This window comes from Salvelinus alpinus, chromosome 13 (assembly GCF_045679555.1).
Source record: "Salvelinus alpinus chromosome 13, SLU_Salpinus.1, whole genome shotgun sequence".
NCBI classification, from domain to species: Eukaryota; Metazoa; Chordata; class Actinopteri; order Salmoniformes; family Salmonidae; genus Salvelinus; species Salvelinus alpinus.
The window spans coordinates 5,532,531-5,558,160 of NC_092098.1; the positions used below are offsets into that span (position 1 = coordinate 5,532,531).

The window sequence follows — 25,630 nt, forward strand, 5'->3', positions numbered from 1 at the left end:
AATGGTCAACGTTCTGTTATAATCTCCACCCGGCACAGCCAGAAGAGTACTGGCCACCCCTCATAGCCTGGTTCCTCTAGGTTTCTTCCTAGGTTTTGGCCTTTCTAGGGAGTTTTTCCTAGCCACCGTGCTTCTACACCTGCATTGCTTGCTGTTAGGGGTTTTAGGCTGGGTTTCTGTACAGCACTTTGAGATATCAGCTGATGTACGAAGGGCTATATAAATACATTTGATTTGAACGAAAAGTATTCGAATAAACATGAAAAGGTGAATAATTCAAATAGGCTATATTAATAGGCTGTTTAATATGTCATATTAAACAGCATATAAACACTCTAAATAGGCTCCCTCTCTGGCTCCTGACCTAAGAAGGAACAAATGAATTATTTAGGCTATATTACTTCAATTATTTCAAGGCTGTACCCTACATAGAAATACATTGTGAAGCATTTGCGAGTGCGACACAATAGGCTGGTAGGGACATAAAGCGCTCAGCATTTAAACATTTTGTTGTATTAAATCATTATAGTCTATACATTTCACATATAGGCTGTGATTTACTTAGAATGAAATACAAATTAAACAAAAAAGGACTTAATGCTTTTGAAATGATTTATTATTTAAAAATTCATATTTAGAAACACGAGTTTGGCCAGTCTGTGGCTTCAGGCTCATGAGATGGTGCCTGGAGAGAAGGCCAGCAGCGGAGAATATCCTTTCCACACTTTTGTCCATTCTTGAAAAGCTGGGCAGAGATGTTTTTTAATTTTTCTATAGGTAGGCCTAACGTTTTTTCGGCAATAAAAAACTATCAAAACAGAGAGCTTCTTGAATGTGGGAATATACCAGGCCTACTGGGCCAAAATCAAATATGGCCTATTGTGTATATATAATAGAACAAAAAGTTTAAAGAGATCTGATTTTTTGGTTTCTAAATACTTTGCTACACTGACCCACTTATTTACCCACCTTGTTCCTTTCTTTTAGCATGTGCGTGTAGTAAGTACACTATCATGCTTTCGGGATACGTGTCTTTTCAGATTCCACGATGATTCTTTAGTTGTGGACACGGCACTACCTCTCTTGCTCTTGGTCCTCATCTTTGTAAGTCACCTTGAATTTGCACCTTTGTGTGTTTTGATCAGTTTCTTTATGAAAGTATTTAGCGAACGCCACGACAGAAGCTAAAACAAGGGGCTATAGCAGCAGCACACAAGTAGACTACAAATGCATGCTGGGGCGGGCGTGCCCTGAGCTCGTTAAGTGAGCACTACTGGAGCTAAATTGTAGTGGGCGAGAAGGCCTTATGCTCCAGCCTTTGGGAATCTCGCTCCGCGCTCCAGTCATAATGGGATCGCTCCACTCCGCTCACATACACTGGAATGCACTCATATACAGTGCATTCGGAAAGTATTCATACCCCTCGACTTTTTCCAAATTCTGTTACGTTACAGCCTTATTCTAAAATTGATTCAATTGTTTATTTCCACACCATCCCCCCCCCCCAAAACAGATTAAGAAATGTTTGCACGTTTATTGAAAATTAAACTGAAAAATTACATGATTGTGGTAGTAAGCCGAGTACGGCAATAAGCAGAGTAAAGTGTTTACATGACTATCTTGAGGTAAAAGGTAAAGGTAAGGTAAAAATCTAAGTAAGCATAAGCCAATTAAAACACCTGGTTTTCCATTGGGACTGCTGTTGGGACTATGCTGTTGGGACAGCTTTATGTAGGCCCTAACAGTTTATGGGCACCGTTTGTCACCATTATAGTGCAATTAATGTGTTGTGTAGTGGCTTTGCTGGCATGCATCCCACAATTCTTTTTTTTGCCCCACCAAGATTTACATGCTAAAATCACCACTGGTTATATCCATGATGATTCCTCTCTCTCTATGACAGAAGGCATAACTCCCAGATAAGTTGTATTTAACGTTGCCGAAACACCACGTGCGCCCAGTAATATATCAGTGCTTTTAACCATTACAAAATGTCTATTAGATCAAATAAGCTTTACGTAGCAAATTGGCAATTACATTTTTGTTGTTGACCAAATTCAACACTTTCTCATTGACCATACAAAAATTCCTCACTTCATGGGCTTATTTTGTGGAAAAATTTAGGGTGGAGTAAAACCTCTCACTTGGCCTCTTCCTCTCCGTCTCAACCCAATTGAACACTTACGGGAGATTCTGGGCAGCGTTTTCCACCACCATAAAAAAAAACACCAAATGATGGAATTTCTGGTGGAAGAATGGTGTAACATACTGTAAGAATATGTTGAAGATAAATACACAACGCAGAGACAGGACGAGAGGTCAAAAGGAAGAGAGGTCAAAAGGCCGAGAGGTCAAAAGACGATCAATGGAAATAATGTTTTTTTTCTGTAATAGGGGATTAATGAGCAATGGGTCAGAGACATGGGAGGAATATGTCTTCTGAAATAGGATAGTTGTTACTTGGCCATTGGCTAGTTTTATTGCAAGGAATTCTAATTGGTCAACCACAGGCTAGGGCTGGGTTATAACACTACATGCTGTCCCTTTGTTCTGGGGAGAGAATCACTGGAGAGAGCCACTGGAGAGAATCACTAAGAGCATCACTGAGGACAGGGGAGCATGACCATCTACTTCCAAGCATGATTTGTCCTTTTTGAATAAACCTATTTTCCTCCCCCTGATTTGCCTTGTGGTCTGTGTTATTACAGAATAACATAAATTGCTAGCAATACATCCAATGGAGTTCCAGACACTTGTAAAATCTATGCGAAGGCACATTGCTGTTCTGGCTTGTGGTGGCCCAACACCCTATTAAGACACTTCATGTAGGGGTTTCCATTATTTTGGCAGATGCCTGTATATTTAGTATTATAGCTAATATTCTCATTGTTGTCCCTGTTGTTTTCATACTTTTTATGTGTATCGCTTTGGCAACATTGACCTCGTCATTCATGCCATTAAAGCATACAGAATTTGAGAGAGACAGAGCGAGGACTCCGAGGCCCTGATATGCAAGCATGAAGAGGTCACACTTAATCAACCCCAGTCCCCCACACTGGCTGAATGAATAAAGCGGTCAAAGTCTTTATACAGATGGAGGAGAGGGGGATGAGTGCATGAGGGGGAAGAGAAGCAGTATGCTCTGATTTACTACTGAGGCCTTTCCTCTATAAGAGGCATTTTTCTTAGAGGACACACACCACATGTTGAGTGTGCTGCATTTGGATCAGGAAGCCCCCACCATCACCACCTCATTTCTCTCTCCCCTCAGACCCCCAAGGTCCAAAAAATAAGACAAACGGTGAAACCAAAAATGAACGTTGTGGAGTCATTGTTCAGCCCAGCTCCATTCTATTAAATCATTCAACGATAACATTCTACACCCATTGGTGGAGGAGTCAGTCTACTCATTATTGTATCCACCCATCCATCCTTCCTTCCACCCATCCAATCTTCAAATCACTTAAAAAACAACAGCGCATAATGATTTTAACTTACCCCCTACAAACTGGATGCCCCCGGCCACTCGTCCAATGGTCCTGGAGATGAGGTCAGACACACAGCAGCCCATCAGGGCCGTGAGGGACACCAGGAGCAGCAGGCCACAGCCCACCCCTGTCACCACCGTACAGATCCTCCACTCCAGACTGGGGATGCCCTGAAACGAGGCGTAACGCCCACACTGCTCCAGCATCACCGTGGCCTGGTGAACCTCATCACGCACCGGGTACGAGCACCGCCGGAAGGTCCCGAAGGAGACGGGTTTACCCATCTGGGACCCTAGGAGCCAGTATGGCATAAAGAAACCCACACACGAGGCCGCCGCACACAGGAAGGAGAGCAGAGCCCACACCACGCCCGCACATGTCAGGCTAGAACCCATATTTCAGTATCTCCTGTGACCAGCAACAACGATGACCCCCCCCCAAAAATTGTTTTTTTTATCCCACAGAAGTTGCTTGCTTTTTATCAGCAGCTCTGTTGTTGGTGAATAATGTCCAGGCTGAGAGAGAGAAAGAGAAAGAGAAAGAGAGAGAGAGAAAGAGAGAGAGAAAGAGAGAGTTGGATTTGAGGTACAGACAGGAAAAACAACTATACTGTCACTGGATACATGAAGGTTAGTACCCCATGGGGAATAACAACAGATTAAGGGATCATAAACTATGGACCTCACAATTGCAAAACATCTTTACAATTTGGGCTAAGACTTAACAGTGCTATTAAGTAATGCAAGTGGCAACTCTTGACTTTGTTCGTGTGCCCTTAATTGCAACGGGTGACTCATTTTAACAATACATGCATGCAATTATTTACATAGGTAATAATTATAATAGCTGCATATGAGATTTAAAATTCAGACGTGCTAAGCCTTAGCCTACTAATAATAACCCAAGGCAATCAAGGCTATTTTTAGAATGTAATGGCCTGACAAGTCTGCAGTGTTTGTTTCCATATCAAAAGTTGCTAAATAAAAAAAAATATTACCTCTCAGGCATAGATGTCCCTCGTGTTCATAGATATTCCCTATTTCCTTTCATCTCAGCACCATAGGCGCTTAATTTCGAAGCAAACAGACATTGTGTCGAGCATTCTATTCTATTCTTGTAATGCAAGGGAAAGTTTTCAAAGATCTTACGTTTCAATTCCTCAACGTGATCCCAAACGTGTAGGTGAGAGGTGGATTTCAAAGTTCAATCTAATTGCTAAAATGCAGAGCAACACGAGTTCAATAAAGTGCCCGCCGTCGGTACAGCTCTCGTTTATCGAAAATAAAATATCCAATATGTCAAACTCGCTCAGTTACTGTAGGCAAAGCAGTCCGCGTTCTGGAGTTAACGGGAAACTGAAAACACCTCTGTCCCAATGCAGCGACCAGAGAAACATTCCTTGGCTTCGAAGTGAGTGACGACGACGTCGGCTTGAACACAATTATTCTGTGAGCAGCAGAATGTGGGTTGGTTCCTGTTTGCCGACTGCGGTTGCAGCTTGGTCTCATAGACTAGACGTAACATAGGACATTTAAATCCGGAACAATCAATTTAGTATACTGCACGTTACATTTGGTATGGTTACATGAGACAAAAGGTTATTTAAGGCAAAAACGAACAGCTTGGTCTCAGACTATACGTAACACAGTAAATCCGGGACAATCAAATGTATATAATATTGTAATGACCTGACTAGATCATAAAAGAACAACTGTCCAGACAGAGGATTGAGTTTACGAATGGACGGTTTATTAAACCAACTTTACACAGGCTACTGTTTGGCCGTAGCCCACGCCAAATAAGTGAAAGATAACACACAAGCCAATCGTGACCTTCTCTTGTGGAGCCCAGACGTAAGAGAAAGAACAAAGGCAAAACCTGGTCTTAACTTCCAATGCTCCATCCCCCTGCCCAACCCCCCTCCACGCCACTCCGCCAACCACCAGGATGCCCGGCATCAGAACATTCCAGGCATTCCCGTGATTGGCAGATAGCAGGTTGACTGACATGTCGGACCCCGCGAACACAACCACCTACTAGCCTAACACATAACACACAGCTGTCTGTGCGGGTCGCTACACAGCCCCCCCACCACAAAGTCCCTCGTCCCCGAGGGAACAAACAAAGTCTCTGAAGCGACCCGGAGGTCTCCTTTGCCTGCGTGGCCGTGATGGTCGCAGAGTGCCCCTCTGGGAACCAGGGGATGAAGGCAGGGATATGGGGGACAAGGAAGCGGGAACGGGTAATACAGTCCGTGGCTCTGGGGAACCACGCGGTGACACAGGGGGGGAGACAGGGGGAGTGGGCTGTCTGGAGCCTTGTCTGCGGCACCTGGGGGTGGGTGCCTGGAGAATGGCATTGCCAGAGAGGGGAATTGTGGGGGTTCCTGGGGTTTGGGGAGAAGAGGCCCCTCTGTATGGGGCTAACCTGTCCCGGTGCAGTGCCACCTTTCTCCCCCTGGGAGGAAGCTGCACCCGGTAAACAACCTCCCCTACCCTCTCCAGGACACTGCAGGGTCCCACCCAGTGACTGTCCAACTTGGGGCATCTGCCTTTTTTCCTTAGCGGGCTGTAGACCCAGACCAGCTCCCCAGCCACAAAGTGCCTTCCCCGGGTGTGCACGTCATAGTTCCTCTTCTGCCTCACACCTGCATTCACCAGCTGCTCTCTGGCGAAGGTGTGGGCTGTCTCCAGGCGGTCCTGGAGTCTCCGGGCATACTCCGGCCCCGGGGGAACATGAGGGCTATCCAGGGGCCGACCAAACGCCATCTCCGCAGGGGTGCGGATCTCTCTCCCCAGCATGAGGAGGGCAGGCGTGCAGGAGGTGGAGTCTTGGACAGCGGAGCGGCATGCCATGAGGACCATAGGCAGGTGCTTGTCCCAGTCACGCTGGTGTTTGGAAGAGACGATGGCCAGCTGCTGTCCAAGCGTTTTATTGAAGCGCTCTACAAGGCCATCACTTTGAGGATGGAGAGGAGTAGTGCGGGTCTTGTGCATACCCAGCCTCTCACACATGGTGGCGAACACACGGGACTCAAAGTTTCTGCCCTGGTCGCTGTGGATGGACTCTGCAGCTCCAAACCTGCTGAACATCCCCGCTGTCAGGGCGTCGACGATGGTCTCTGCCTCCTGGTCAGGCAGAGCATAGGCCTCGGGCCATTTTGTGAAATAGTCCATGGCCGTGAGCACCCAGCGGTTTCCACTGTCTGTGGTGGGGAACGGCCCAACTACATCCACTCCCACCCTCTCCATGGGAGCCCCCACTGGGAACTGTTGGAGCTGAGCATGAGAGCGGCCCGGGGGGCCCTTTCTCGCTGTGCAGTTGTCACAGCGGCGACAAAAGTCCTCCACATCCCTCTTGTGCTGCCCCCAGTAGAAGCCCTGACGGAGACGGCGCAGTGTTTTTGTGACCCCAAAGTGTCCAGTCCCCACCCCGCCATGAGTACTCTGGAGCACAGCCTCCCGCAATGCTTTTGGGACCACCACCTGCCACCTCTCCTCTCCCGTAGCTGACTCCTTCCATGCCCGCTGTAGCACGCCATCAGCCAGCCGCAGTCTCTCAAACTTTGACCACAACCCTTTGGTCGCGAGTGAGAGCGCTGTCACCTCTTCCCATGGTGGCCTCACCTGCGCCTCTACCCACTGTAGCACTGGCTGTAGGTCTGTGTCCCGTCCCTGCTGCTGCCGCCATTCAGCCACGTCGACAGTCTGCAGCTCACAGCAGACAGGCCCGCTCGCCCGACATACTGTGGCACAGACCCCCTCTGCACACAGCTCTCTCTCCCGTCCCTCTCTCCGTTCGCAGTGGCGGCAGCCGTCTGCAGTACAGGGCCGACGGGACATGGCGTCGGCGTTGGAGTGGCGTGCCCCTGCCCTGTGCACCACTGTGAAGTCATACGGCTGAAGCTCCTCCAACCAGCGTGCCACCTGCCCCTCTGGCTCTCTGAAAGACATGAGCCACTGGAGAGCAGAGTGGTCAGTCCTTACAGTAAAGGGCAGACCACCCAGGTAGTACTTGAAGTGTTTGACGGAAGCCACAACAGCCAAGAGCTCCCGCCGGGTGACACAGTAGCGGCGCTCATGTTTGTCAAATGTTTTGCTGAAGTACGCCACCACTCTCTCCCCCGCTGGCCCCACCTGGGCCAGCACCCCACCCATGCCCACATTGCTCGCGTCTGTGTCCAGGATAAAGGGCAAGGTGAGGTCAGGGGGGGCGAGCACGGGGGCCTCGATCAGTGCACGTTTGAGGGTGTTGAACGCCTCCTCACACTCCACTGTCCAAGTGAAAGCTTTGTCCTTCGGCAGCAGGCGGTTCAGTGGAGCAGCAACGCTTGAGAAGCCCCGTACAAACCTCCTGTAGTACGAGGCCAGGCCAAGGAAGCTCTTCAGCTGACGCTGGTCGGTGGGGGTGGGCCAGTCTCTGACAGCCCCTACCTTGTCCTCCATGGTGCTGATCCCCTCCTTCCCCACTCGGTGGCCCAAGAAGGACACCTCTCTCCTCATGAAGTGGCACTTCTCGGGGTGGAGCTTCAGACCTGCGGCAGCCACCCTCTCCAGCACACGCCGTAGCGCCCCCAGGGCTGACTGGAAGGAGCTGCCATGGGCCAGGATGTCATCGAGGTATACCAGACACTGCTGTCTGGGGATGCCATCCAGCACCCTGTCCATCAAACGCTCAAAAGTAGCTGGAGCGTTGCACAGGCCAAAGCACAGGACCTTGAACTGCCAGTGTCCTCTGTTAGTGGAGAATGCAGTTTTGGCTCTGGCCTCTGGGGAGAGGGGCACCTGCCAGTAGCCACTGCGGAGGTCTAGTGAGGAGAACCAGGAGGACCCCCTAACCAGGTCCAGCGACTCATCGATACGTGGTATGGGGTATGAGTCCTTCCTGGTTACCTCATTCAGCCGCCTGTAGTCCGCACAGAACCTCAGCTTGCCCCCCTTCTTCGGAACCATGACGACTGGCGCCGCCCAGGGGCTGTCTGAGGGCTCAATGAAGTCTGCCCGCTGCATCTCCAACACAGCCTTGTCTGCCGCCTCCTGGCGTGCCAGCGGGATACGGCGGGGACGCATCTTGATGGGTCGAGCATCACCTGTGTCGATCTCATGCTGCACCAGATGAGTCTGACCCACCTCTTCCTCACTCAGCGCAAAGCTGTCTCTGAATTCAAACAGCAACTGCCACAACCGTTCCTGCTGCTCGGGGTCAAGACCAACACAGTTCCTCCCCCATATCTCCCTCACTGCAGACAGTGTCCTCTCCTCTCCCATCTGGGGTAGCTGGGCTGGGGGGGCGCGGCCTGGGCTCACAGAGGGCTGTGTCATGGAGGTAGCTGGGGGAATGTAACACACCGCAGTAGGTGACAGGGGGGCTGGGGAAAAGTCACACACAGCTGTGGGGGAGGGGGGGCAGCCATGAGTCTCTGCTGCTTTAACTGTTGGAGTAAAGGGTTTGTTGGGTTGAGTGAATGTGACATTAGGGGGGGCCATGGTGACTTCCGGCCCTCCCTGGAAGCTCAGTGTGCCCCTATTTAGGTCTAACTGGCAGCCTGTGCTCCTAAGAAAGTCCAACCCCAGGATACAAGGGTCCTGCACAGCCGCCACCCACACAGGATGACGCACAGTCCTGCCCCCTACTGTCAGAGTCATTATTCCCTTCCCTTTCATGGGTGCCAGCTCACCTGTGACTGTGCGGAGCTGCACAGTTGTAGGCTCACACTGAGTCCAACCTGGCACAATATCTGGCCTCACCAGGGTTACTGTGGACCCAGTGTCCACCAGGGCGGAGCAGGGCACACCCTCCACAGTGACAGGGACATGACAAAAGTCCCCAACACAGGTCCGGCCCACCACAACAACAGGCTCCATTCGCTTGCTCTCGTCTGCTTCTGGGGGAAGTGGAGCCTTGCTTCCCCGTTTGTGCCGGTGGGCTCCCCCTGAAGATGATGGTGGTTGGGATAGAAAGCCAGGGGTCCGCACTACCCGGTCTATGCGGACCCCGAGCCGTTTCCCTGAGCTCTGGGGGACATGGGGCAATTTCGGCGCAGATGGCCTGGCTGGCCACAACCCCAGCAGACCCTGGGACCAGGGTGTGTGTTTTGTGCCGCCTGTAGCGACACAGCACGAATGAGTTCTGTCATTTCAGCCACCCATGCAGGCTTTTCCGGCTCCGGGCTGCTCTGCCCCCCAGCTCGCACAGAGGGTGTGTCTCCCTGCACCCCCACCAAAGCCCCAGCTGAAGTCCCAGCCCACACCAGCTCCCTCTCCAAAGCCATCTCCAAGGCTATCTGCAATGACTCAGGATGAGCCAGCTGGGTCTGTATGCGCAGCTCCGTAGGAGAGAGCGCCTGTATGAACTGGTCCCGTGCTAGCTCGCTCTGCACGGAGGGGGGCATGTGAGCATATGCCCGCCGAGAGAGGCTCTCAATGTCATTAGCTAACACCCGTAGAGGCTCTCCTGGCTGCCTGCGTCTATTACTCAGTTCGGAGCGCAGTAGCCCGGGCTGTACACACTGTCCATAGCGCCTCCTCAGTGCTCCCACTAAAGCGCCATAATCATGTCTGTCCTCGGGGCTAATCAATATCAAACAGGACAGAGCTTCATCCGTGAGGCATAAAGCCAACTGCAGTGCCCTTTCTTCATCCGACCACCCCCTAAAATGAGCTAACAGTTCAAACTGAGCATGAAAAGCTTCCCAATCCGCCTTACCGGAATACTTCGGGGTCTTAACAGATACGGACGCAGCCGGGAACTGGGCGCCGCCATGTTTGTTTACATCCTGAGCCCCAGATTCCTCGTCCCGCCGCGTCGACGTCACCACTTCGGCCCGCCCACCAGAATCCGCGCGAAACACAGTCGACGAGGCGCTCATGCCCGCTTCAGCCGCCATCACTCTAGCGTCCTCCCTCAAGCGGCCTCTGCGCTCCGACGCCCTGGCGATCTCCTCAGCCAGAACCTCCGACGTCCATTCACACGTATCTCCTTGGCCATAATCTTCCCCTACCTCCACCTTCACTTTCGGATTCCCTCGAAGCATTTTCAACCCCCGTTCTCACCTACGGTAGCTAGCCACAGAAGTCAGCTAGCTAGCTGGCTAACTTTTATCAACGTTTTTACTTCTGACACCAATGTAATGACCTGACTAGATCATAAAAGAACAACTGTCCAGACAGAGGATTGAGTTTACGAATGGACGGTTTATTAAACCAACTTTACACAGGCTACTGTTTGGCCGTAGCCCACGCCAAATAAGTGAAAGATAACACACAAGCCAATCGTGACCTTCTCTTGTGGAGCCCAGACGTAAGAGAAAGAACAAAGGCAAAACCTGGTCTTAACTTCCAATGCTCCATCCCCCTGCCCAACCCCCCTCCACGCCACTCCGCCAACCACCAGGATGCCCGGCATCAGAACATTCCAGGCATTCCCGTGATTGGCAGATAGCAGGTTGACTGACATGTCGGACCCCGCGAACACAACCACCTACTAGCCTAACACATAACACACAGCTGTCTGTGCGGGTCGCTACAATATGTTACATTTGGTATGGTTACATAAGACGGTTACTTCTACTTCCGGCGCCGACAGAGATGGCCGCCTCGCTTCGCGTTCCTAGGAAACTATGCAGTATTTTGTTTTTTTACGTGTTATTTCTTACATTGGTACCCCAGGTAATCTTTACCCAGGTTTCATTACATACAGTCGGGAGGAACTACTGAATATAAGAGCAACGTCAACTCACTATCATTACGACCAGGAATATGACTCTCCCGAAGCGGATCCTGTGTTTTGCCTTCCACCCAGTACAATGGATCGGATCCCAGCCGGCGACCCTAAACAACGACGCCGTAAAAGGGGCAAACGAAACGGTCTTCTGGTCAGGCTCCGGAGAAGGGCACACCGCGCTCCACTCCCTAGCATACTACTCGCCAATGTCCAGTCTCTTGACAACAAGGTTGATGAAATCCGAGCAAGGGTAGCATTCCAGAGAGATCTCAGAGACTGTAACATTCTTTGCTTCACGGAAACATGGCTCACTCGAGAGACGCTAACGGAGTCGGTGCAGCCAGCTGGTTTCTTCACGCATCGCGCCGACAGAAACAAACGTCTTTCTGGTAAGAAGAGGGGCGGGGGGGTATGCCTTATGATTAACGAGACGTGGTGTGATCATAACAACATACAGGAACTCAAGTCATTCTGTTCACCTGACCTAGAATTCCTTACAATCAAATGTCGACCGCATTATATACCAAGGGAATTCTCTTCGATTATAATCACAGCCGTATATATTCCCCCCCAAGCAGACACATCGATGGCCCTGAACGAACTTTATCTGACTCTATGTAAACTGGAAACCACACACCCTGAGGCTGCATTCATTGTAGCTGGGAATTTTAACAAGGCTAATCTGAAAACAAAACTCCCTAAATTCTATCAGCATATCGATTGTGCTACCAGGGCTGGTAAAACCCTGGATCGTTGTTATTCTAACTTCCGCGATGCATATAAGGCCCTCCCCCGCCCTCCTTTCGGAAAAGCTGACCACAACTCCATTTTGTTGCTTCCAGCCTACAAACAGAAACTAAAACAAGAAGCTCCCGCGCTCAGGTCTGTTCAACGCTGGTCCGACCAATCTGATTCCACGCTTCAAGACTGCTTCGATCACGTGGATTGGGATATGTTCCGCATTGCGTCCAACAACAACATTGCCGAATACGCTGATTCGTCAGTCACCCTACCTGACACCCTAGACCCACTTCAATTTGCTTACCGACCCAATAGGTCCACAGACGACGCAATCACAATCACACTGCACACTGCCCTAACCCATCTGGACAAGAGGAATACCTATGTGAGAATGCTGTTCATCGACTACAGCTCAGCATTTAACACCATAGTACCCTCCAAACTCGTCATCAAGCTCGAGACCCTGGGTCTCGACCCCGCCCTGTGCAACTGGGTACTGGACTTCCTGACGATCCGCCCCCAGGTGGTGAGGGTAGGTAACAACATCTCCACCCCGCTGATCCTCAACACTGGGGCCCCACAAGGGTGCTCTCTGAGCCCTCTCCTGTACTCCCTGTTTACCCACGACTGCGTGGACATGCACGCCTCCAACTCAATCATCAAGTTTGCGGACGACACTACAATGGTAGGCTTGATTACCAACAACGACGAGACGGCCTACAGGGAGGAGGTGAGGGCCCTCGGAGTGTGGTGTCAGAAAAATAACCTCACACTCAACGTCAACAAAACAAAAGAGATGATTGTGGACTTCAAGAGACAGCAGAGGGAGCACCCCCCTATCCACATCGACGGGACAGTAGTGGAGAGGGTAGTAAGTTTTAAGTTCCTCGGCGTACACATCACGGACAAACTGAATTGGTCCACCCACACAAACAGCGTTGTGAAGAAGGCGCAGCAGTGCCTCTTCAACCTCAGGAGGCTGAAGAAATTTGGCTTGTCACCAAAAGCACTCACAAACTTCTACAGATGCACAATCGAGAGCATCCTGTCGGGCTGTATCACTGCCTGGTACGGCAACTGCTCCGCCCACAACCGTAAGGCTCTCCAGAGGGTAGTGAGGTCTGCACAACGCATCACCGGGGGCACACTACATGCCCTCCAGGACACCTACACCACCCGATGTCACAGGAAGGCCATAAAGATCATCAAGGACAACAACCACCCGAGCCACTGCCTGTTCACCCCGCTATCATCCAGAAGGCGAGGTCAGTACAGGTGCATCAAAGCAGGGACCGAGAGACTGAAAAACAGCTTCTATCTCAAGGCCATCAGACTGTTAAACAGCCACCACTAATATTTAGTGGCTGCTGCCAACATACTGACTCAACTCCAGCCACTTTAATAATGGGAATTGATGGAAATGTATGTAAAAATGTATCACTAGCCACTTTAAACAATGCCACTTAATATAATCTTTACATACCCTACATTACTCATCTCATATGTATATGTATATACTGTACTCTATATCATCTACTGCATCTTGCCATCTTTATGTAATACATGTATCACTAGCCACTTTAAACTATGCCACTTTATGTTTATATACCCTACATTACTCATCTCATATGTATATACTGTACTCTATACCATCTACTGCATCTTGCCTATGCCGTTCTGTACCATCACTCATTCATATATCTTTATGTACATATTCTTTATCCCTTTACACTTGTGTGTATAAGGTAGTAGTTGTGGAATTGTTAGGTTAGATTACTTGTTGGTTATTACTGCATTGTCGGAACTAGAAGCACAAGCATTTCGCTACACTCGCATTAACATCTGCTAACCATGTGTATGTGACAAATAAAATTTGATTTGATACTTAAGGCAAATATGAAAGGAGGTTGGTTGATCGCAACCTAGTCCCAGAGCATTTCTTATTATTCTGTACGTAAATCTGAGAAACTTCATTTAGTATGATATGTTACGTTTTGTATGGTATGTATTAATTTGTGGATGTCCATCACCCATTTTATATGATATGTTAAAAATTACAATTCGTATTATAGGTTACAAATCTGCAAGATGCACAATATGTTACTAATTTGCAAAACGCATGATATGATATTTTAGCTAGGTGGCTAACGTTAGCTAGACTAGGGGTTAGGGTTAAGTTTAGGAGTTAGGTTAAAAGGTTAAGGTTAGGAGAAATGTTAGCGAAAAGGGTTAAGGTTAGGGTTAGGGTTAGCTAAAAGGGTTAAAGTTAGGGTTAGGGGAAGGGTCAGCTAACATGGTAAGTAGTTGCAATGTATCTAAAAAGTAGTAAGTAGTTGAAAAGTTGCTAGTTAGCAAAAAAAAGTTGTCCGTGATGAGATTCGAACTTGGTAACTTTTGGTACGCCTGACCAACCACCCTACTTTTGTTTTGCATTATATAACCATCTGTTTTATGTAACCATACAAACGAAATATATTAATTTCAGTATTCCGGATATACATTTACTATGTTACGTTTGGTCTATGAGACTAGGCTGAAAGTAGGGGAATATAAAACTAATGGCCATCAATCTAATTATCTAATACACTCGTTCAAACAGGCATCACTGTCCACTCACGCTTATCAATCTAATGATCCAATAACTCGCATGTACACGCACGCATACCGCAAGTTTACCCCTGTTAATGTCAGACTAAAGGCATACACTCTTCTAACCGCGATGGTGGGTTAAGAGCACAAACAAAAATCGTTTTGGGCACTGTCACTGAATGCGAAAAGAACTGGGATTGAGTCCCTTTCAGTCTGCCTCCGAATTCGCCATAGAACGTTCTACTGTGTAGCCTAGGCGAACACCTTGTAAATAATCTGTGCATAATGGCAACTATTACCGACCTTATCCATGGTGCTTTACCAACAGTGTCCCATGTCAAACTGCTCTCCAAATTAGCTACAACACCGCTATTTTGCAGCTCATTATAAACCTATAGCGGCACACTAGATTGAGTACCCTAACCTGTAGGCTAATCGTACATTGCACAGTGGGCAAGTGAAAGTAAATTATAGGTATAAACAATGAAGCAGGGGTGGGAGGAGAGGCAACTCAGAAACACTCCTGCATGCGCAAAGCAGCTGATCTGAGGCACTCTGAATATATTCATGGGTGGATTCTCCCTCTCTTGAAACTGTCAATGATCTAAATATAGGCCTATTAGATCAATTATGATAGGCTATATACAGTACCAGTCAAAAGTTTGGACACACCTACCCACTCACCTACACCTACTACTTCTATATTCTACATTGTAGAATAATGGTGAAGACATCAAAACTAGGAAATAACACATTGAATCGTGTAGTAACCGAAAAAGTGTTAAACAAATCAAAATATATTTTATATTTGAGAATCTTCAAAGTAGCCACCCTTTGCCTTGACGACAGCTTTGCACACTCTTGGCATTCTTTCATCCAGCTTCATGAGGTAGTCACCTGGAATACATTTAAATTAACAGGTGTTCAAAACCTGAGGTGACAAGGTAAAAACTTGTCGTTCTGCCCCTGAGCAAGGCATTAACCCACTGTTCCCCGGGCACCAAAGACGTGAATGTCGATTAAGGCAGCCCCCCGCACCTCTCTGATTCAGAGGTTAAATGCAGAATACACATTTCAGTTGAACAACTGACTAGGTATCCCCTTTCCTTGTTAAAAGTACATTTTTGGAATTTATTTCCTTCTTAATGTGTTTGAGCCAATCAATTGTGTTGCGACAAGGTAGGGATGGTATACCGAAGATAGCCATATTTTGTAAAAGACCAAGTCCATATTTTTTATTTAACTAGAACAGTCAGTTAAGAACAAATTTTTATTTTCAATGATGGCCTAGGAACTGTGGGTTAACTGCCTTGTTCAGGGGCAGAACGACAGATTTGTACCTTGTCAGCTCAGGGATTTGAACTTGCAACCTTCCGGTCCAACACTCTAACCACTAGGCTACTCTGCCACCCCGAGAGAACAGCTCAAATAAGCAAAGAGAAATTACAGTCCATCATTACTGCTGGATCGGTGTCCCGAAATCGGGCCAATTGCTACTCAATATGCGATAATGTTTTTTTATATATTTTTTTAAAATGTAACCTTTATTTAACCAGGTAGGTCAGTTGAGAACAAGTTCTCATTTACAACTGCGACCTGGCCAAGATAAAGCAAAGCAGTGCGACAAAAACAACACAGAGTTACACATGGGATAAACAAACGTACAGTCAATAACACAATAGAAATATCTGTATATAGTGTGTGCAAATGAAGTAAGGAGGTAAGGCAATAAATAGGCCATAGTGGCAAAGTCATTACAATTTAGCAATTTACACTGGAGTGATAGATGTGCAGATGAGGATGTGCAAGTAGAAATACTGGTGTGCAAAAGAGCAGAAAAACAAAAATGGGATGAGGTAGGTAGTTGGTTGGATGGGCTATTTACATATGGGCTGTGTACAGCTGCAGCGATCTGTAAGCTGCTCTGACAGCTGATGCTTAAAGTTAGTGAGGGAGATATGAGTCTCCAACTTCAGTGATTTTTGCAATTCGTTCCAGTCATTAGCAGCAGAGAACTGGAAGGAAAGGCGGTCGAAGGAGGAATTGGTTTTGGGGGTGACCAGTGAGATATACTTGCTGGAGCACGTGCTACGGGTGGGTGCTGCTATGGTGACCAGTGAGCTGAGATAAGGCAGAGCTTTACCTAGCAAAGACTTATAGATGACCTGGAGCCAGTGGGTTTAGCAACGAATATGTAGCCAGGACCAGCCAACGAGCATACAGGTCGCAGTGGTAGGTAGTATATGGGGCTTTGGTGACAAAACGGATGGCACTGTGATAGACTAAATCTAATTTGCTGAGTAGAGTGTTGGAGGCTATTTTGTAAATGACATCGCCGAAGTCGAGGATCGGTAGGATAGTCAGTTTTACGAGGGTATGTTTGGCAGCATGAGTGAAGGAGACTTTGTTGCGAAATAGGAAGCCGATTCTATATTTCATTTTGGATTGGAGATGCTTGATGTGAGTCTGGGAGGAGAGTTTACAGTCTAACTAGACACCTAGGTATTTGTAGAGTAGTGATGCTAGTCGGGCGGGCGGGTACGGGCAGTGATCGGTTGAAGAGCATGCATTTAGTTTTACTAGCATTTAAGAGCAGTTGGAGGCCACAGAAATAGTGTTGTATGACATTGAAGCTCGTTTGGAGGTTTGTTAACACAGTGTGCAAAGAAGGGCCAGATGTATACAGAATGGTGTCGTCTACGTAGAGGTGGATCAAACAATCACCCGCAGCAAGAGCGACATCATTGATGTATACAGAGAAGAGAGTCGGCCCGATATTTGAACCCTGTGGCACCCCCATAGAGACTGCCAGAGGTCCGGACAACAGGCCCTCCGATTTGACACACTGAACTATATCAGAGAAGTAGTTGGTGAACCAGGCGAGGCAATCATTTGAGAAACCAAGGCTGTTGAGTCTGCCGATAAGAATGTGGTGATTAACAGAGTCGAAAGCCTTGGCCAGGTCGATGAATACGGTTGCACAGTAATGTCTCTTATCGATAGCGGTTATGATATCGTTTAGGACCTTAAGCATGGCTGAGGTGCACCCATGACCAGCTCTGAAACCAGATTGTATAGCAGAGAAGGTACGGTGGAATTCGAAATGGTTGGTAATCTGTTTGTTAACTTGGCTTTCGAAGACCTTAGAAAGGCAGGGTAGGATGGATATAGGTCTATAGCAGTTTGGGTCTAGAGGGTCTCCCCCTTTGAAGAGGGGGATGACCGCGGCAGCTTTCCAAACTTTTGGAATCTCAGACGATATGAAAGAGAGGTTGAACAGGTTAGTAATAGGGGTTGCAACGATTTCGGCAGATCATTTTTAGAAAGAGAGTTTCCAGATTGTCTAGCCCAGCTGATTTGTAGGGGTCCAGATTTTGCAGCTCTTTCAGAACATCAGCTATCTGGATTTGGGTGAAGGAGAAATGGTGGAGGCTTGGGCGAGTTGCTGTGGGGGGTGCAGGGCTGTTGATCAGGGTTGGGGTAGCCAGGTGAAAGCATGACCAGCCGTAGAAAAATGCTTATTGAAATTCTCAATTATAGTGGATTTATCGGTGGTGACAGTGTTTCCTAGCCGCAGTGCAGTGGGAAGCTGGGAGGAGGTGCTCTTATTCTCCATGGACTTTAGTGTCCCAGAACCTTTTTGAGTTTGTGCTACAGGATGAACATTTCTGCTTGAAAAAGCTAGCCTTAGCTTTCCTAACTGCCTGTGTATATTGGTTCCTAGCTTCCCTGAAAAGTTGCATATCACGGGGGCTATTCGATGCTAATGCAGTACGCTACAGGATGTTTTTATGCTGGTCAAGGGCAGTCAGGTCTGGAGACAACCTAGGTCTATATCTGTTCCTGGTTCAACATTTTTAGAATGGGGCATGCTTATTTAACATGGCGAGAAAGGCACTTTTAAAGAATAACCAGTTATCCTCTACTGACGGGATGAGGTCAATATCCTTCCAGGATACCCGGGCCAGGTCGATTAGAAAGGCCTGCTCACTGAAGTGTTTTAGAAAACGTTTGACAGTGATGAGGGGTGGTCGTTTGACCACAGACCCATTACGGATGCAGGCAATGAGGCAGTGATCGCTGAGATCTTGGTTGAAAACAGCAGAGGTGTATTTGGAGGGCAAGTTGGTTAGGATGATATCTATGAGGGTGCCTGTGTTTACGGATTTGGGGTTGTACCTGGTGGGTTCATTGATAATTTAAGTGAGATTGAGGGCATGAAGCTTAGCTTGTAGGATGGCCGGGGTGTTAAGCATGTCCCAGTTTAGGTCACCTAGCAGCACGAGCTCTGAAGATAGATGGGGGGCAATCAAATCACATATGGTGTCCAGGGCACAGCTGGGGGCAGAGGGTGGTCTATAGCAAGCGGCAACGTTGAGAGACTTGTTTCTGGAAAAGTGGATTTTTAAAAGTAGAAGCTCAAATTGTTTGGGTACAGACCTGGATAGTAAGACAGAACTCTGCAGGCTATCTCTGCAGTCGATTGCAACACCGCCCCCTTTGGCAGTTCTATCTTGTCAGAAGATGTTGTAGTTAGGGATGGAAATGTCAGGGTTTTGGTGGTCTTCCTAAGCCAGGATTCAGACAATAATAGAGAAGACAACCGCTTTGCACACTCTTGGCATTCTGTCAACCAGCTTCACCTGGAATGCTTTTCCAACAGTCTTGAAAAAGTTCCCACATGCTGAGCCATGCTGGTTAAGTGTGCCTTGAATTCTAAATAAATCACTGACGGTGTCACTAGAAAAGCACCTACACACCATCATACCTCCTCCTCCATGCTTCAAGGTGGGAACCACACGTGCGGACATCATCTGCTCACCTAATCTGCGTCTCACAAAGACATGGCTGTTGGAATCAAAAATCTCAAATTTGGACTCATCAGACGAAAGGACAGATTTCCACCAGTCTAATGTCCATTGCTTGTGTTTCTTGGCCCAAGCAAGTCTCTTCTTATTATTGGTATCCTTTAGTAGTGGTTTCTTTGCAGCAATTCGACCATGAAGGCCTGATTCACGCAGTCTCCTCTGAACAGTTGATGTTGAGATGTGTCTGTTACTTGAACTGTGAAGCATTTATTTGGGCTGCATTTCCTGAGGCTGGTAACTCTAATGAACGTATCCTCTGCAGCAGAGGTAACTCTGGTTCTTCTTTTCCTGTGGCGGTCCTCATGAGACAGTTTCATCTTAGCGTTTGATGGTTTTTGCGACTGCGCTTGAAGAAACTTTTACAAGTTTTTTTCATTGACTGACCTTTATGTCTCTTAAGGATCTTACCCTTTTCAATTTCCACCTAAAATGACATACCCAAATCTAACTGCCTGTAGCTCAGGATCTGAAGCAAAGATATGCATATTCTTGATACTATTTGAAAGGAAACACTCTGAAGTTTGTGGAAATGTGAAATTGATGTAGGAGAATATAACATATTAGATCTGGTAAAAGATAATACAAACAAAAAAACATGTATTTTCTATACTTTTTTTTGCAATATTATAATGCAAAAAAAATTGTTCGCTGTAATAGCTATTGTAAATTGGACACTGCAGTTAGATTAACAATAATTTAAGCTTTCTGCCCATATAAGACATGTCTATGTCCCGGAAGGTTGGCTGTTGTTTACAACAACATTCTAGTCACAAGATGGCGTAGCAGTAAGACGTGTTTGCTTTTGCCCCGTGTAAAGATTCAGGTTTTTTTCATTTTTTTTTGTATACATTTCAATATATTTCAATTTCTTTATTCCATTTTCGGATTAAATATACCTTCCTGCAACCCGCCTCACCCAATGTGGTACGGATGTGCTATTTTTTTTACCTTATAACTGGAACCTCCATCAGAAGCTAGCCAGCTAATTAGCTACTAGCTATTTAGTCAATGTTAGCCACTGCTAGCGGTCTTTACCTTTAGCTCAGACACCAGTTGCTTTAGCCAGGATAATACTTGCCAGTCTTCGATATCCGCCCTGAACATATCGGACTGTTTTTTTCCACTACATCACCGAATTCCTGCCGCAAGCTCTGGACCATTACACCGGATTATCGCAGTGAGCTAGCTGCTACCGAGTGGCTATTGTGGCTAATGCCCTTGTCCAGAAGCAGGCACCAGTTAGCCTCGAGCTAGCCTAGGCCCATCTCCCAGCTAGCAAACGAAGTACACCAACTACAATACCTCTCTTGCCAATTGGCCTGGATCCTTTGTCGACACGGAGCCCCGCCAATCCATCACGACTGGTCTACTGGTCTGCTGACATAATTCGGCCGATGTGCTCTCAACCGGCCACTGCGTCGTGGATGTCGATGAAGACCCATCTGCTAGCCCCGGCCCACTAGCTTTCTGAATGCCGTGTCTCCCGCTCACCTAGCGTAGTAACGACTACTGAACGGCTCCCGGTTTCATAAACTGCTGCTCATTGGACCCTATGATCACTCGGCTACACAGCTGATGCCTGCTGGACTGTTCATTAACACGGTACTTCCTTTTGTTAATCTGTCGGCCCCAGCCTCGAACTCAGGCCCTGTGTGTAGCTAACTGACCCTCTCTGCCCATTCATCGCCATTTACCTGTTGTTGTTGTCTTAGCTGTTTACCCGTTGTTGTCTTAGCTCTCCCAATCAACATCTGTGATTGTTTTATGCTTCTCTAATATCAATATGCCTTGTATACTGTTGTTTAGGGTAGCTCTCATTGTTTTATTTTACTGCGGAGCCCCTAGTCCCGCGCAACATGCCTCAGATAGCTCCTTTGTCCCACCCCCCACACATGCGGAGACCGCACCTTTTGTCACCAAAGCCCCATACACTACCCACCGTTGCGACCTGTTACGCTCTCGTTGGTTGGCCCTTGCTTCATACTCATCGCCAAACCCACTGGCTACAGGTTATCTACAAGTCTCTGCTAGGTAAAGCCCCGCCTTATCTCAGCTCACTGGTCACCATAGCAGCACCCACTCGTAGCACGCGCTTCAGCAGGTATATCTCACTGGTCACCCCCAAAGCCAATTCCTCCTTTGGTCGTCTTTCCTTCCAGTTCTCTGCTGCCAATGACTGGAACGAACTGCAAAAATCTCTGAAGCTGGAAACACTCCCTCACTACTCCCTGAAGCTCCCTCACTAGCTTTAAGCACCAGCTGTCAGAGCAGCTCACAGATTACTGCACCTGTACATAGCTCATCTATAATTTAGCCCAAACAACTACAGCTTCCCCTACTGTATTTATTTATTTTGCTCCTTTGCACCCCATTATTTATATTTCTCCTTTGCACATTCTTCCACTGCAAATCTACCATTCCAGTGTTTTACTTGCTATATTGTATTTACCTCACCACCATGGCCTTTTTTTGCCTTTACCTCCCTTGTCTCACCTCATTTGCTCACATTGTATATAGACTTATTTTTCTACTGTATTATTGACTGTATGTTTTGTTTATTCCATGTGTAACTCTGTGTTGTTGTATGTGTCGAATTGCTATGCTTTATCTTGGCCCGGTCACAGTTGCAAATGAGAACTTGTTCTCAACTAGCCTACCTGGTTAAATAAAGGTGAAATAAAAAATAAAAATGTATTGTTGTATTTATGATATAGACTTTTGTTTTGTTCCTGTTTGGACCCAAGGAAGAGTAGAGGCTGCCTTGGAAGCAGCAGCTAATGGGGATTCTAATTTTACTATGCAGATAATTGTGTTTTCAAGGCAGATGTTTTATGTACTGATTATACAATACAAGAGCAAGGTAATGTTCATAAGAATGTCTTTACTTCAGCATCATCAGGTAGCCTGCATACAGCTCTCCATTCAGTGCATATTCAATGGGTGTGTTCAAGCGGTAAGCCTAACTCACATGGAGCCCAAACCGGCTGCGTGCGTGCGCCATCGGGCATAAATGTATATTGTCCCCTTACACCAAACGCAATCACGACACGCAGGTTAAAATATCAAAACAAACTCTGAACCAATGACATTAATTTGGGGACAAGTCGAAAAGCATTAAACATGTATGGCAATTTAACTTGTTAGCTTGCACTTGCTAGCTAATTTGTCCTATTTAGCTAGCTTGATGTTGCTAGCTAATTTGTCTGGGATATAAACATTTGAGTTGTTATTTTACCTGAAATGCACAAGGTCCTCTACTCCGACAATTAATCCACACATAAAACGGTCAACCGAATCTGTTTCTAGTCATCTCTCCTCCTTCCAGGCTTTTTCAACTTTGAATTTATATGGTGATTGGCATCTACACTTTCATAGTATTACCACGACAACTGGCAAAACAGTTCGTCTTTCAATCACCCACGTGGGTATAACCAATGAGGAGATGGCACTGGGTACCTGCTTCTATAAACCAATGAGGAGATGGGAGAGGCAGGACTTTCAGCGCGATCTGCGTCAGAAATAGGAATGACTTCTAAGTGCAGACGCTCATTGGTGCGCGCGAGCAGTGTGGGTGCAATAATTTAATAACATATATTCCTAAATTTATTTTTCAAAGCTTGCGCACGCGACGCGAGCGGTGTAGTCAGGGTATAAGCCCAACCACAAGCCTCCGATCAACATGGCAGTGTCAACATAGCTGCTATTGTTTATAAACGTTTTTCTGTATAAATGTCGAATACTTTTCTATACCCCCATATCACACACACACGAACTGAAAACATAATGTGTGTACAATTAAATGGTTAGAGAGGTCTCATATCACTTTCATTGGTGGCACCTGTAGTTTAAGAATAGCGGCAAAGTTGGTTCCTGTTTCTTTCACGTCTTTGGCGAGGGTCAAACAAAAACACCGTAATAATTGGTCGACAAATAGTGCCTCCCACAATGCAGGCGATGTCTGCATGGTGCAGTTGGTGAGATCAACTGCAGCGACTTGAATGCGACTTCATCAAAAACTGCATGGCCTTTGATCACTTGATTTTTGTAAACGTTCATGCAGTCAACATGTAGTCGCAAATCTGACAATATTTATAACCATAATGCAACACACTTTGAAAGGCAAATTGATCAGCTCGAACGCCTCACTCGTACAACGGAGTACCAAACCAAGCTACACATAACAGCAGCGCCATCTACTGTACTCAGTAGGCAACATCTCGTAACACCAGACACCAGTAAGGGGTTGGGTTTGGAACCGCCTGCCTTTGACCCTTGCTTGACACAGATACAGATCTCCTAATACCACTTGAGTAAATTTGAGAGACGATTCATCTACCCCAGTCTTGATAAAGATAATGTTCTGTCTCGGGGCATACCATTGGAACACAGTGTGTAGAACACATTGGCTACACATTTGGTTATCTTCTATTTCTAGTACAGCTCTAGATCTATCAATCAAATTCTTAGCCTTAAGGCTCAACAAGGTAAGTCACACTAAGCTAAGGCTCTATGAATTCACTGTGTGTGTTCTAAGTGTATGACAAAACAGTAATGGATATGGCAAAACATTTATTGTTACAGGTCTAATTACATTGGTAACCAGTTTATAATAGCAATAAGGCACCTCGGGTGTTTGATATACAGCCAATATACCACAATATACCACTAAGGCCTTAGGGGGTGTGGTATATGGACAATATACCACAGCTAAGGGCTGTGTCCAGACACTCAGTGTTGCGTCTTGATTTAAGAACAGCCCTTAGCCCTTATTGTCCATATACCACACCCCCTAGGGCCTTATTGCTTAAGTATATCACACATATATCTGTTTTTAGATCAGTGGTACAAGACACAAGGGTTTTTCCTCACTGAACATTCCCTCTGAAAATAAGTGGCCCCACTTTTCACACTTTTGGTTCGTGACCCTTTGCTCCGAGCAACATTTGTTGTGTACATGGCCCCTTCTATTTTTACCACGGTTGTCATGACAACCCGCTGACTGAATTACCATCGTGCTGTAATGATATCAATTCACTGCTGTCACTGTGGTGTGGACAGCTGTGCGGGGTATAGATGGACGTGGAGGCATAGGGTAAGAAGAAATAGCAAGTTATATTATCACATCCATGAATATAGTACATAGTATGTGTACCATAAATTAGATCTTTTTTTCAGGCAGTTTCCTGGACCCAGGTTAAGCATATTGCTGGACTAAAAAGCACTTTCAATGGACATTCTCCACTGACCATGCTTTCTAGTCCAGGAGAAGGTTTAATCTGGTCCTGGGAAACTAGCCAGTATTATCCATTAAATGCTTAGTGTACACGATCGTTAGATTGTGTCTCTCCCTTTCTAATCTTATACTATATTCTATATAATATACTGTATGTCAACATGCTTTTTAGAACACTGTTTAGTACAAATTAATCAGTTGGACGGGAATTTGACTTCTATAGGCAGGCCCGTTTTGTTCACGGGACCTGTTGTGTGCTTGTGCATGCATTTGTTAATGGGTGTTATAATAAAGACCATAGGCAGCTCATGAGTTTCAAGTTTGTGAAGCTTACAATTTATCTTACCATTTTTGCCTATCTGCGTGCCAGTTATGTTTATAATAACGTTTTCGTTTCTCAAACGTATTGTCAGGTGGTTAATAATAGAAATCTGCGTTAAAATGACACATTGATGGCGGAATAATAGAAATCTGCGTTAAAATGACACATTGATGGCGGCTAAAGAAATTAGCGCATGGAACTCAGAGATAGCCTTGAGGCCAATGCAGCAGTAGGCCTATAACTTCCATCGTCAACTAATTCATATACATCGGCCTAAAACGAACAAATAAAAACAAGTAGAAAATATCCTGATGAAAATGCAGGTTCTTACAATCGCATTAATCTCTCCACTCCACCTGTCTGACCCCCTTTCTATCTGTCTTGATTTGAGCTATCTCTAGTGAAGTGCAACATTGTATCTAACTCAGCAGGTTGGCGTGCTCAGGCGTGCGCACTCCTTCGACGTTATCAGGACAGAGAAACCACACACATGCTCATTGCTTACGTTGAGCACTCCAAACAGAAGACTGAAAAAATTGACAAAACTCCTAAATGGTGGTTATGAAATTAACCCAAACTTATTTCTCACAAGTGTAGTGGGTTGTGAACTCTGCAAACAATGTTTCCACTCCGAGAATGAGAACAGTAAATGACACACTTAACTCAA

At 46.6% G+C, this 25,630-nt stretch overlaps 1 protein-coding gene across 3 annotated transcripts in view; it reads right to left on the minus strand.

Moving 5' to 3' along the window:
- The window catches only part of LOC139536853 (LHFPL tetraspan subfamily member 6 protein), a 65,986-nt gene extending 43,191 nt beyond the window's left edge, over positions 1-22,795 (minus strand). The window contains exons 1-2 of one of the 3 annotated variants that reach the window (XM_071337538.1): positions 22,644-22,795; positions 3,499-4,003 (exon numbers count right to left, since the gene is read on the minus strand). In XM_071337538.1, coding sequence (XP_071193639.1) covers positions 3,499-3,883 — 385 coding nt within the window. In that variant the 5' untranslated portion in view covers positions 3,884-4,003; positions 22,644-22,795. Of the gene's footprint in view, positions 1-3,498; positions 4,004-4,485; positions 4,905-22,643 lie in introns of those variants that run through there. The other 2 variants (XM_071337537.1, XM_071337536.1) reach the window with 2 other exon arrangements.
- Positions 22,796-25,630: the final 2,835 nt, after the last annotated feature.